Below are 13,840 nucleotides of genomic sequence, written 5' to 3' on the forward strand. Positions count from 1 at the left end.
TCCTTGCTTGTCGTGGTATAGAGCAGACTAGGGTAGTGCAGCCATTCTGGTTATCCGAAAAAGGATTTACACATCTTTGATAGGGACCTCCAATGGACTGAGGTTATGTAAACTGCTGGAGAATCTAATCCAGTACTTCCAAATCAACACCGTAGCAATGGTTATTGGAACGGCGAATACCCAATAAAGCCAAAACTTGTTTGACATGGCCCAGCCGGTCTTTTCACCGCACTGAAAGAATGACATGCTGAAAATAGACGAGATAAATGTGGGAGGGAGAAAAGCCAGCGTGACAAACGCAATAGTCTTCATGGCAGAACTGTCAATCTGCGCGGCATGGCTAATCTTCATAGAACTTTGGCTAATCTCCACAGAGGTTTTCGCATCGGCCTGGGAGACAGTATTGTAGGCTAGCTGGATCTCGTTCTGAAGTCGTTTCTCGTTAGAGGCTGAGCGGTGACGCTGATTTGTGATGTAGCTTCGGAAGAAGTCCAGTTCATTGCGGATGTTTTCGTCTGCGCCGACATATATATCATGCGGTTTTGATACTTCTGATATCTTGTAAAGGTCGTACTGTTTCATGATAGTTTCAATATTCTGTATCGAGACATCCAAAGTCTCATTAACGTGTATAGCGTGGCGGGCAAAGTCGTGCAGTTTCCTGTAATCTGGTCGTTGCCTTATGTATGGGTCTGTCTCCTTTTCAATTGCTCTCACTTGGTCCCGGACTGACCAAATGGCGGACTCTTGGAGATCGGCTAGGATTCCGAATACGTGGGTATATGGCCAGAACGGAACCTTCAAATGAGCCTGAAAAAGGACTGGCTTCGATAGCGACTGGGTGATTGAGTTCTGAATGGACTCTGTCGCGTCGAAAATGAGCAGGAATGTCTGTTTAGTGGAACAATCCCATCGGGTGAAGATGTTTAATTTGATCCACTCGTAATCCATATAACCTCGGGTGTGTTTTGTTTCGAAATATGCCCATGTATCTATATCAGTTAATACCTTTCGGTCTGGGCTGGTCTGGTTACTTACTGAAGCCTGTGACAACTTTTTCTCGGCGGGTTGTTTCACAACCAAAATACCCGTTAGATGTTTTGTAGGAATTAGACCACCATTTTTCGGGCATCTGAAATTTTTGAATTAATGCGTGACGGCATCGTTGGCATTTACTACTCTTGTTTGCGCTTGCGAATCTGTTGGCGTTAGCGGTGATAGAGGAACATATGGAAACACTTAACTAACAAAACGCATATTCGAGCATCATGAGAGATGGCAGAGGATTTTCCATCGTGATTTGCGTTCAGGAGGTCTTCAGCACACACTTGAGTTTTTTGCCAAATTTCATCTAGAAAGATTCAGTAAGCTGATCTTCAATGCCTAGCGGTGACACAAACCTCTTTCCCACTGTGAAAGTTCCAGGCTTGGACAATTTTGGCAACTCATTCCACTCAATATAGTTCTGGCGAACTATTTTACGATGAACGTGTTTGAACAGAAGACTTATAATCGGATGAGCGAAGTACGAGGCTGAAGCACAGCCCCGCTGATCTACATGTCAGGCACTGTGAGACTATAGGAGAATTGATGTTCCGATTCTACAGTAGGTATAGCGTCGGGCTGACGTGAATGCTCTTGAGACTAAATTAATGCCCTAGAGGGTGCTGTTTTTAATTGACAGGGGAAGACTGTGCGTATAGTAGAAAATATTACTTTGTCTAGCCATGAGCTATCTCCAGTATTCGAGGAGTTACCTTCATAGCAAAGTACCGCTCAGTGAATTCGCTGTAATTGCAAAGGTGATCAGTTTCAATTAGTTAAAAGATGCATGGCTGCCTTCAAATGCCTGATTCTAGACCGCTTTTATTTAGAATACCTGACTCGATCTGTCAAATAGTTTATTACATGTAGTATATGTATCTTGGCAGTGAGGTTCGAAAATAAAAAGGCCGTGCTTGAGTGTGTACGAAGCAGCGGGTTCCAGCTTGGGTAGAACTCCGCAAAGCCCATAAATGGGCCCCCATTAAAAGCCATCGGTATTCAATCAATTGGCCTCTATAATTTTTATCTAAATCAACGCATTCTGCGCGTTTGTAAACGCAATATAAAGACAATTAGTAACTGATTTTAAACTATTTAAATTAATAAAATACTATGTATTACCTTCGGTATATAGTGAGAAACGGTGCTAAACACAAGGTAATTAAAAACACTAAAGAAGGGGTTCAGCTTTATATATTTGCATTGTTTGATGCCTATTGGGATACTAGGGTAATTGGTTACCCACGGCACAGCTATATTGAAGTAAGAAGGGGTGGTACTGATTATATCTCTCATTGACCCATCTTCATACCACCGTTGGCACATACAACGCTGCCAGTACACCAAAGACCATCATGTGTACAAAGCATACCAACAACACCCGCAATTTCACTAGTGAAAGCCGGTCTCCGACCACCCATCTTCTCTTGAATCAATCGCTTCTGCTCATCAGTCAAGCGGCTCATAGTATCTTGATTATTCACATCCAACTTGCTCAGCGGCGTGTTATCCTGGTACCCCTGGATATCCTTCCAGAACTGCTCTCCAGTCGCAAAGTACATATCACCCACAACAGGGCCGGGGTTCACGGCATTAACAGTAGCACGGTCTGCCAGCTCACGTGCCCAGGTGCGAGTCATCGCCTCAATGGCAGCCTTAGTACCGCCGTAGATCGACTGGCCCACAAATCCGAGTGACGAGGATACACTAGAGATGCTCACGATGCGGCCGCTTCGGTCTGTTGGGAGGAAGGGGTGGCAGGCTTGTGTGAGGAGGAGCGGGGCGAGGACATTGATCGAGTATTGCCAGTTGAAGTGCTCGGCTTCGATGGGGCCCTTTGTGGCATCGTTCAGGTTCCGGTCTTGCGAGACGCCGGCATTATTGATTAGGATGTCGATCTGAAGTTTTCCCGAGGTGCTGAAGTGTTCTTTTGCGGCGGCAATGATCGCGGCCACTGCTTCGGTGGGTTGGCTTAGATCGGCTTGCACGCTCTCGCATTTGATGTTATGGGTTGTGGCTAGGGAGGAGCACAAGGCTTCGGTTGGGGCGCGTGAGGACTCCGATGTGAAGTTCAGTAGGAGTGAGCAGCCCTTTTCGGCCAGATTGCGGGCAATTGCCTCGCCAATTCCTACATAAATTCTTAGCTTGGTGTGGTATGCGGGGGAGTACGGGGGTGCAATTTACCCCGCGATCCGCCAGTGACGATGCCGAATTTCCCTTCAAGAATGCGAGCCATTTTGTTTATGAATGAATGAAAAAGATAAAAATAATATTGAAAGGATATTCCCACCTCTTTAAAGTCTTCTCCTATTTAGCCGAGAATCCGGAAAACTGCCCGTTCAAGAAGAAATGTGGAAATGCGGGTAAATTGACATTTTCGGCCCGAGTCCTTTCAACCGGTTACATCACTTAACCCGCAATCTCCAACTTCCGATCGGAGTAATTTCCCTTAAGCCTTGATGCCTCGTTTGTTAGGCTTTCACGGGCTATTTGGCGGGCCTTTTGTATAAAGAACATACCTGGATAGCCTATTTCTTGGCCTAACTCGACCGTACGCAGATATGTTATGATGTCTTACTCATTATCGTTAGCATGATGAAACCTGGCCCACTTATATCTATATCGCAAGTGCATCCCGTTGGAACATATAAAGTCTGCGTATGATCCCGGGCTCGTACTCCTGGTAGGCTATAGCCGGGAGCAATGGCTTAGCTTCCAATATTCTTCTATATCCATCAATGTGTTACTAAGCTCCTAGTATACAAGGCTGTGTGTAAGGAGCTAAAACTGTGAACTTGAATCCATGTCTGCCCTTTGAAAATTATATACATAAGAATAGTCGGCCGCGTACTTGTCGTGTCTTTTCGGTAGTCTTTTCAGTAGTCTTTCTGATAAGACCTATTGGATGGAATAGATCATAAAGATGAAGAATACAATGTGTGTAATTGTATGATGATGATGTGTAAAAGTAAGAAGTAGACTATTTTACTGCCTTTTTAGTGGCAGGCTGCCCAGTAGCAGCAGTGGAAGCAGCCGTAGGAACAGAAGTGGAAGCCGATGGAGTATCGTCATCAATGATCTCCGTCAAGGTGTCTTCGGACTCGTCAGAAGACTCTTCCATTCCAGGAAAATTGTCTAGGCGCTTGTCGCGTCCAACCAGAAGTGGTCAGTAAGAAAGATCAATGCCATTAAGGCCAATCTCCATGCACTGTTTCCATACCTCCCAATTGGACTCGCCCTTAAGTGAAGGGACTAAGTCCGAAAATTTGGGGTTCGAGGGGCCACCTCAAAAAGTATCCGCCATAGTCAAGACGGGTATGTGTTGCCGAGAAAATTGATCGGGTCAATGTCGACAGGAATGAACAATGCGGAGTTTGGATGAATCGCTGGATTAGAGAATGAACGTGGAAGTTCGATGAGATGTTGATAATCTCTAAGACGTGGATAGTCTTAATGTGACAAGAGTCACACGGAGAGAAAAAGCTGTCGAATGATGACAACAAGGATTTTTGTGCGTTGAAATGCACCTGAGGATATTGACTGGTGATTAAACCAGATCAACAGCGAGTCCCCAGGCTCATAACCTGATGAGATCTATTGGTTGGGATAGGTCATAAAGATGAAGAATACAATGTGTGTAATCGCATGATGACGATGTGTAAAAGTAAGAAGTAGACTATTATACAGGAGTGGGGTCAACACCTACACCTTCCGGCACCTACCAGATTAGGCGAGGACCCACATGGCATGTGATAGACGAGTGATACAGGAAGCTCTAATCACTTTTCAGTAGTCTTTCAGTAGTCTTTCAATAGTCTTTCAGTAGTCTTTTCAGTAGTCTGTTCAGTGGTCTTCTATTCTGGTCTCGGGATCATTAAGCTTGTTACCTACTTAGCTTCTAGAATTCTTCTCCCTATAAGGCTCTTTTCTTGTTACCCACCTAGTACTCCAAGTCAAATCATCATCCATCATGCCTTCACGATTTAAACATCGCCAAAGGGTTTTTGAGCTCATATTTAACGCAAAACACAATGAACTTCGGCAGGTAGATACCATGCTACAAGACTTTCAGGGTCGGATGACTCGCGATGAACTAGAAGAGAAATATGTGACTCACGAAGGAAACCCCAGAAACTGCCAACCCTCGCTGTCGGCGACCTCGATACAAGTCAGGTCCAGGACACACTTCACCAATATGGTGCTAAACAAGGTTTGGTATGCTCCGAACCTTACGCACAGTTTGATCTCAATTAAGCAGCTTGCTGCTACTGGTGCTATTGCATCTTTCTACGACAAGCACGCTGAAATCAAAACTACGTTTGGCATTGTCAAGGCGTATGCGACTATAGACGGTGGTCAATACTGGCTACACACCTCTCTCAATACAATTCCACATATTGTATTTTCATCTAATTGATCTATTTCCATCGAGTACATCCATCATTCTTACCAACCAATGCCTTGCCTATATGGGTGAGTACCTCTAATATAGCCAATACCACATTATCTGGATTCTAACTGCTTTGAAGGCATGGTGCATTAGCTCGACGACGGGTGAATGGACAGAATTGCGCTGTATATGGCGTCGCGGCTGATGCGCAATATTTTGTATTCCCTCAAAATTGACGAACGGTCAAGGGTTGGTATACTTATCTCCTAGTGAATTACCTTTTTCTAATTCGAATACTGGTCGACAGCTCCATTTGCAGGTATTGCCGGCAAGTTCGACCATTTTCTCGGTGTAGTTGTCTATCTTCTGCGCAAGGCGTCCCCCACACAATCAAAGCGGTCCTTCCAGCCCCACGCCAAGGGATCTTGGGGTTCGTTATCCTAAAGGCTTGGACGCTTTGCGAAATTGCCTGCCAACTGAAACCTGGACTCGAAATTGAGTGATGGCACAAGCGTTCTCGATGTTGGTTTCCACACAGAATCGACTCTTTCTTCGGTTTATTTTGGACCTCGTCTATGACGACTGCTCAGTGTTGAGTATCCTATTGCCGGCTTTGTTCTCAAGCGAATTTAAGTACTAGTCATGGATCAGTCAAATACATAGAGAGTTTCGAATGTTGGAGCTTGAAATAATGGTTTATAAGCTACATGTTCTCCTGTAACGTCTCGAGTTTTTCCAAGTACCGTTCTATCAGGGTTAGTATAATCCATAGTTTGTAAAGTGTGCGACATACTTGCGGCCACCCATCTCATACCCAGATAGCCTAGTATGTCCTTTAAGGGTCGGATAGAGGGCTCCGGATCGACACACCCAGATACCCTAGCATCGCCAAGACACACCATGGCAGCCTTGTATATACAATGAGAGAGAAACACGGACAAAGTCATTATCTCAACCGGAGGAGAGATTTCCGCCCCGCGCGCAATCTCGTGGACGAGGGAGCTCAGAATATTGAGTGATGTGCTGATACAATACTCATTGTCGGGGATATTCATGCGTGACCCAAGTTCGAGGGTTTCGAGCATAGCACTAATTTAAACATTAGCAGCGCTGGTATTAGTCACTCAGTTTTGAACCTGTGCTGGGCAGGGTTACCTTCTACATAGTGCCAATGCACTATCCGACAGAGGATGCGGCGGGTCCGAATCACTGCTTTGGAAGGTCACCAAAAACGAGGTTAAGGATTTCAGAACCTGGACGGCCGAGATGCTTGCAAAAAGGGGATGCGATTGTGTCCGATGGATGTGAACGAGTACCCGGTCTAAGAGGTGGGATGCGTGGGTCAGTTTTGTAAAAGAATCAACTTCTACCTTCGCCCAATCTTCTTGGTCCTATTTTCGGATTTATTTTTAGATGTAGTTGACTGAGCTGCAGCCAGTCAGTCATCACTCACTGTTGATATGGATTGACCACTTTGAGTATAAGGTAATTGGCCATTTTCCAGCGAGACATATCTACCACGAGCTCTTGATTTAGTACGAACACCATCTGATGTGTATGTTGAGGGGCCATATCTGACCTGTCAGTGATGACGATGCCACGCCAAGTCTGTTGTGCCTCCCCAACCTTCAGCGGGTCCTGGAAGACCTTGCTCAGGTCCTCATAGGTGGCATTAATCCCTAGGGAAATTGCGGCGCGTATATTGGCCACAGCGGATATGTATGCGGAGGGATACATGGCATGCCCGATCTCGAAGACCGTCAGCAGAAGTCGACTTTGTAGGATTTCCAACGAGGTCATCGCCATTGCTTCGAAAAGAGCATTGTAGGTCTTGAGAGAAGCATACATCGATCGGGTCGAGTGAGGAAGCTCTCCTCCCACGGGCTCCTTACAAACGAGGGCTATACAGAGGGTCAAAAGGCTTAAGTCGGATGGAGCACTGTCTGTCTGAACGCGTACTTTTGATAACCGAAAATAATAACATGTCTCCGATATAATAGGAAACCAGGTATGTACAGTTCGGAAATAAACGGCTGCGGCAGATTGCAGCTGCGGTCCATCGCTCACAATTGATGAGACCTGAGCTTCGAGGGTATGACGCAGGTTGGAAAGAGTCAAGTCAGCCCAGTCCGGCATAGGCAGCAGACGAGGGGTTTCAGCTGGAAGGAGATAGTCACAATTCTTATTCAATCTACAGTCCGATCAGCATGCATCGCCTATAATTTTAGATGATAACGCACCTTTTGCAAAGGGTACAATATGGAAGGATCTTGTCACATCTCCGTTTCTGTCTCCTGCAGCGAAGGCAGGCCTGTTCGGCAGACATTATTGCGGGTGCGGGTGCGGATGCGGGCAGGCCATTTAAATAATCAGGCGTGGAAATAACCTTGGAAGGGCCCCTATATCAAGCCTAATTCGGTTTAGATCCCGCACCCGCATCCGCACCCGCATCACCAGGACCGTGGATCTTCCAAAGAACCAAGTTGTTTATATATTGCACAAATCTCTATATATTACAAAGGATGTTTTTCCAATACCCCGAATACATTTTATTTTCACGGCTATCGAAATGATTCGCAACGTTGCCATTGCAGGGGTATGTCGGGTAATCATTCTTCTGTCGTAACTAGGACTTATAAATTATGTCTAGGCCTCCGGAGCCCTGGGCTCCCCTATTCTCCACGCACTTCTCGAAAGTGAACTCTTCAATGTTAGTGTTCTGGCACGCCGATCGTCCCAATCAAACTTTCCAGCGTCTATCAAGGTAATCCGTGTGGATTACACCTCCATCCAAGACCTAACAGTGGCCCTGACCGGCCAAGATGCCGTCGTCTCGGCCCTGACAACTAGTGCCATGGAGACACAGATCCTATTGGTTGAGGCCGCAGTAAAAGCTGGAGTGAAGAGATTTCTTCCTTCCGAGTTCAGTGCCAACATTGGCAACCCCAAGGCGGCCAGTCTGCCTGTCTACCACTCCAAGCTCGCGATACATGAGGTCATCGAGCAAAAGGCTCGGGACAATCCCCGTTTCACATACACTTTGATTCGCAACAGCGCTTTCCTTGACTGGAGCATGGCCTATGGATTCTTTTTCACCGTCGGTGGGGGATCGACTCCCTTTTATGACGGCGGCGACCGTCCATTCAGTACGACCACATTGGCCACGATCGGCCGTGCCGTGGTAGAGGTCCTGCGGCACGCGGAAAATACACGAAACAGAGCGATATTTGTTCATGACCTCGTCACCACCCAGCGAAAGATGCTAGCCATTGCCCAGAAGGTTATGCCGGATCGCACGTGGACCCCGAGTGACGTGAGCACGGCCGACATGGAGAATATAGCACGGGAAAAATACGCCAACGGGATGGAAGATATGGTATCATCGATGGGATTCTTCTGTCGTTCAGTTATTGGGGAGGGATATGGGGGAGAGTTCCAGGAGGTGGACAATGAACTACTGGGCATACCGTTGAAAACGGATGCTGATCTGGAGGAGTTGATCCGGGGAGTACTTTTCGGACTGAAATCTTCTTAGTGAGCCTAGCTGTGAGTGACCTCATAAATGCTACGGCAGCTAAGATAGGAAGTCCCTACCGAGAGAGGAAATTAAGTACGTATAGCAACATATGACCAGCAACCATAGGGGTTACTTCACTATTTATGTTGTAAACTCTATATTTTATAGTAAGTCTACAATCTTAGGACTATATTCGGAAGGATCCTCGGTATGGCAGCGTTCTCTAAAATATTCAAAGCGATAGTTTATTGACGGGATGTCCCAAATTTCATACAAAAGACCTAATACCGAGACACATCATATGCACACCGCAATTGAATCATCACCCAAGAGAGAACTTGACACTATTAGAAATTCGTCACCAAAAAAACCTTGTCACCGTCAGCTACCCCAGCAGCTAGTGGGATCCCCAGTATCAGTCAAGCAGAGTGGGCCCCGTCGCTGAGCCAGACTAGTAGGGCCTCCTCTACCCGGACATCACTCGAGCTGAGTTCGTCACAAAACGCAAACGCACTTTCTGGTAAAATATGTCCCAATATAGTCCACCTCAAATAGAAGGAGGGTTTTGCTCCACAAAAATTAAAACACTTGAATTCGACGGACCAAAAGACAGAATCATATTGTACTCGTGTTCCATCTCAGCTATGACATAGCTAAATATGTACAAAGGAAGGTATGTAGCCTCCCTTCCCTACAATTCCAACTTTTGAGACAGTACCCACTTCGAGTACGCAAGCCCAAAACACAGACTTGTGGAGAACTCCTGGGGTTCCATCTATCATACATCTGCATTTGCATCAGTTGCCTTCTATATAGCTGCACGTTTGTACGTAAACCCATAGCTTGGCATATCCACTTACGAGACACAGGATTCGCCTAGGTGACGTAAATACAAAGAGCCTCCTAGGTATGTTGCTTACTCCTAATCAAAAAGGGATTCAACGACGTCTTACCTGATATGATTTTTGTGCTGTGACATTGCTGGGATATCCCACCGGCAATGTTGAATCTAAAAATTGGCGCTGGCACCTGTCTTTCAAAAATGTTTAGTATGCAAACCAAACTTCATGCCCCTGATAAAGTTAATCTGTAGCATGCAGTTGGCGTCAATTACGATGTGCATCTGGTGTACCCCAACATTAGGTTCATGACGTACTATCCCATTGCGGAGAACGGAATAGGTTGAGCTGATCGACGTCCGGCAAGGAATATAATGCTCTGCAGATCCCGTGTGGCTGGCTCCCTTAGTTCAATAAGTTTGTCTTCAGGACCCCCTTACCCGAGTAAGGGCACTTGATGTGCTCCACTAGTATGGAGTAGATCATCTTCCCTTTCAAGCTGAGTTACTAATTTAGAGGAAGATCATGCAGTACATGGAATTGCGCCCTATACGCAGGGAGTGCTAAAGATCATCATCTAAGTCTCTAGAGAAACCTTTCTCCGTTGGGGTTACAATATAAAGCAACAGCGAGGGGATGGTGTGTGAAGAAAACGGCATAAAGAGCGCATGAGGACCATTCCATTGTTCCCTATCATCACACAAACTATCAACCACTCTCAATTTTTATCTACCGAAAACAATCATGAAAGGCTGTTCTCTCGGCGTTCTGGCCATAATCCTTCAGGCGTATGTTGCATACAGCAAGAAGGTCGAGCCAGACCCAGTCGGCGCACCTGACAAAGAGCCCTATGTCGATGGACACAGTGTCCGGTGGGGAACTGGCCGTTTCCGCGGGAGCTATCATTGTGAAGATAATGAGACCCCCTTCATAACTCCTGACAAGGCTTCCGCCACTTGTTGTCTGGAGGGACAAAGCCTCAAGGGGTCTGAGAAGACTGAATGGCACTGCTGCGCTGAGGGCCATGACGTGACTGGCTCTACGGATGTTGGGTTCGAGTGCTGTGTGGAAGGTTCCACCTTCGACGGCGAACAGTGCCAGAGAGCAGAGAAAGCAGAAAAGTGCCCCAATGGCCAAGAGATGGTGGACGGAGAGTGCCAGTGCCCTAAGGGTCAGATCATGGACGAAGACGGTACCTGCAAGCCTGCCAAAGCTGCCAAATGTGACTCGGGCTTGAAGACAGGTACATGATCCTATCGACCTTTTATGCTGGACAAGCAGCTAATCTCAAGCAGGAAAATGCTACTTCCTCACTGGAAGGTCGGACAATTATTTAACCTTTAACGGCGGCCAGTACTCTGAAACCAAGCTGAGCAAGTATATCCGGCCTGCTAAATTCCAACTTTGCAAGGATGAAGAATGCACGCCAGGCCTGCCGGTTGATCCAAGCGACAAAGTCAATATCAAGGACCTTCATGGTAGTTTGCCTTACGCAACCGATGCTAATCAATGGGTGGATAATAAACAAAATGGTGGCCACATCGGCAAAACCCCCAACTTTGCAAATGCTGGGGAGTTCTCGTTTACCAAGTGGCCCTGTGGTAAATATTGCCTTACAGGATTTACCCAGGGCATTTCACAAGCTTGTCCAGATGTTAGCCCGGGTATCTCCTTCGACAACAAGGCCACCGACTCCTGCATTGAATTCGAACTCCTGGAGGTTCCATGTGATATCCGCGCTGATAAAAATAACTGCATCTGGAAGAGCAGCGCGAACCAATGCTGTGGCAAGATCGACTGTTCTGCCGAGGAGGAGAAAGAGGAGACCGAGCCGGAAGGTACGAAGCCCTATTGCCCAACACAAGATGGCACGACCAAAATTATCAATGGAATTGAATTTGACGTCATCTGTGGAAAGGCATATAACACCGTCAAGAACCAGATCATGGTTCGAAAGGATGTGACCGATCCAGACACCTGCTATAAAGAATGTGCCGCGAATCCGAAGTGTCAAGGCGCCAATTGGAGATTTAGTAACAATTACTGCTCTCACCATCCTTACTACGAAAATCAACCAAAGACCAAAAATGCTGGAAAAGACTGGGTGACCTTCCGTCCCACCCAAAAGCGCTAGATTATTTCTAGTGGGATTTTCCAAGTTTACGCTGCTACGCCATCCGATAAATATGAGGCAGATCCTCCACTATCCTATCGCTTTCAAAAGTTATTTGTTGCTTCCTCCATCCATATCAACCACCTTCTAGGTGTATCGATTACCCTTCCGGGCCTATTTAAGTGATCCTGTTTTAAATACCTACACTCTTTGACCAGTATTCCACTATTTGTTATAACGGAAAAATAGAAAGAACAAAAAAAAACTTATGCCTGGTTATATATAGCTTACCAAATTGATCGACCCTATACCAAAATAGTTGCTAAGCCTCTAACGTAATTGTCACTAAATGGGAAAAAAGTGTATATAATATATTTCAATACTATCAATTGGGGTACAAGTCTTCCCTACTAAGTAGAAGGCAAAACTCCATTCGATAGCCGGTTGAATGGAAATCAACTCGTCTTTTTAGTCATTCAAACTGAATAGAATAGTTTCTTCCTATGAGATGTAACATAATTAAATAGCCGTAGGTTGAGCACTGCACAACAGTTCCGCTCAACTTGTGCTTTTAGCCCGAGTCCGTATACGCGTGCTTCTCCGTGTCCCAGTGTCTTGAGTTTCTTCATCCTGTAGATCCAATCGGGGGCTAAAAATGTCCACTGCGGGTCTGGACCTTGACTTCTCCGGCTTGACCTTTCGTCCCGGTTTCTTCGGGTCAACAGTAGCGGCTGCCCTTTTCCTCTTACTGGATCCCTGACCCGAGCCCTCGACTTGGTCAGGTGAAGGGTCGTCAACAAGCGAGCTCTTTGTGTCAACAGGAGCAGCGTCGCTTTTCCTCTTTCTACTGCGCTGACTGCCCTGCAAAGAGGGACCATCTGCTTGGGCAGCAAGAGGCTCATCAACATGTTTTCGACCGGAGGCAACATGCTTCTTCGGCTGGGTCGAGCTTGGCGTCGAGTCATCATCAGGCATCTTCAAAGGGCTTTCGTGTTTCCAAGTCGTCCCAGGCAATAGTCCCCAGCGGTTGTCCCAAATGCCTCTTTTGATCCAGACACTTTTCACATTCTCGTAAGCTCGGGTGTTGATATCTTTCGAGGGGCGAACACGGGTACTGCGATATGGGGCGGAAGACTCATCTTCAATTCGTTCGCGCTCCTTTGATATTTGATAGGTAAATTGATGAAATGGGCGTGATGGTTCCCCTCCGTCTGGGTACACTTTGCCCCATTCTGCCCAATCCTCTCGTGACATATTGTGGGGCCAATTGAGGTTGTATGGGCGAGTCGGCCACTCTTCGTGCCTCCAAGGCCACCATGGCTCAGTCGTATTCTCCCAGTCCCTATCCCAGATTTCTTGTTTTATCCAGCCGTACTTCACTGTGTTACGAGCGGCCTCGCTCACATTGGTGCCTTTGGGAATCGTATGTCTTCCCTTCTCGATTCCTTCAATCAAACGGGCTTCCAGTTCTTGGACCTGAGTTTCAAATTGGTTATTGGCGCGTGAAGCATCGTGATCCTTGATGAGTTGCAATTTTTTCTCATCGCGGTGCTGATTTCTATCTTGATTTTTCATCCTGAGAGTCGCGGAGGCTTAGGGAGGTTGGATTGTGCGATAGGAAACGTAACCGAACGTCAAACCTGGGAGTTTTCAGGAGTTTGTTGCACAGTGGATAGTAGCCAGGTCAGTTTTGTTACTGTCCTCCAAACTGAGAGAAGTAGAATAAAAATTAAATAGCAATTCAGAAGAATAGGAGATGGTGAAATAGGGGGTGTGACAGAGCTCGAGTGGGTGCCTGCTAAGGTGCAGCAACGCGCAACCTGACTCTTCCAATATGCAGTTGTTCATGGCCTCAGTACTCCGTAACGAAATTATCGACGTGTTTTTCTATTTCAGTATATCAAACCTCTGAATAAAGTCGCTAAAAAAGGTCGACA

At 46.4% G+C, this 13,840-nt stretch overlaps 6 protein-coding genes across 6 annotated transcripts; 2 read left to right on the forward strand and 4 right to left on the reverse strand.

The window, feature by feature from the left end:
• Positions 1-66: 66 nt before the first annotated feature.
• Positions 67-951, reverse strand: PGRI_033970 (Mg2+ transporter protein, CorA-like/Zinc transport protein ZntB; the record flags this gene model as incomplete). The annotated part of the gene is made up of 1 exon (XM_040791110.1): positions 67-951. One exon carries the CDS (start codon positions 949-951, stop codon positions 67-69), a length of 885 nt encoding a protein of 294 aa, XP_040644166.1.
• Positions 952-2,336: 1,385 nt separating this feature from the next.
• PGRI_033980 (SDR family NAD(P)-dependent oxidoreductase) lies at positions 2,337-3,280 on the reverse strand (the record flags this gene model as incomplete). The annotated part of the gene is made up of 2 exons (XM_040791111.1): positions 2,337-3,172; positions 3,229-3,280. The coding sequence occupies 2 exons, from the start codon at positions 3,278-3,280 to the stop codon at positions 2,337-2,339; spliced, it is 888 nt and encodes a 295-aa protein (XP_040644167.1).
• Positions 3,281-6,137: 2,857 nt separating this feature from the next.
• Positions 6,138-7,282, reverse strand: PGRI_033990 (fungal specific transcription factor domain-containing protein; the record flags this gene model as incomplete). The annotated part of the gene is made up of 3 exons (XM_040791112.1): positions 6,138-6,181; positions 6,228-6,523; positions 6,888-7,282. 3 exons carry the CDS (start codon positions 7,280-7,282, stop codon positions 6,138-6,140), a joined length of 735 nt encoding a protein of 244 aa, XP_040644168.1.
• Positions 7,283-8,003: 721 nt separating this feature from the next.
• Positions 8,004-8,969, forward strand: PGRI_034000 (aromatic alcohol reductase; the record flags this gene model as incomplete). The annotated part of the gene is made up of 2 exons (XM_040791113.1): positions 8,004-8,030; positions 8,085-8,969. The coding sequence occupies 2 exons, from the start codon at positions 8,004-8,006 to the stop codon at positions 8,967-8,969; spliced, it is 912 nt and encodes a 303-aa protein (XP_040644169.1).
• Positions 8,970-10,534: 1,565 nt separating this feature from the next.
• On the forward strand, positions 10,535-11,924 carry PGRI_034010 (uncharacterized protein; the record flags this gene model as incomplete). The annotated part of the gene is made up of 2 exons (XM_040791114.1): positions 10,535-11,033; positions 11,086-11,924. 2 exons carry the CDS (start codon positions 10,535-10,537, stop codon positions 11,922-11,924), a joined length of 1,338 nt encoding a protein of 445 aa, XP_040644170.1.
• Positions 11,925-12,461: 537 nt separating this feature from the next.
• Positions 12,462-13,478, reverse strand: PGRI_034020 (uncharacterized protein; the record flags this gene model as incomplete). Its single annotated transcript, XM_040791115.1, has 1 exon — positions 12,462-13,478. One exon carries the CDS (start codon positions 13,476-13,478, stop codon positions 12,462-12,464), a length of 1,017 nt encoding a protein of 338 aa, XP_040644171.1.
• Between the last annotated feature and the right edge of the window lie 362 nt (positions 13,479-13,840).

This window comes from Penicillium griseofulvum, assembly GCF_001561935.1.
Source record: "Penicillium griseofulvum strain PG3 chromosome Unknown contig_85, whole genome shotgun sequence".
Classification (NCBI taxonomy): Eukaryota; Fungi; Ascomycota; class Eurotiomycetes; order Eurotiales; family Aspergillaceae; genus Penicillium; species Penicillium griseofulvum.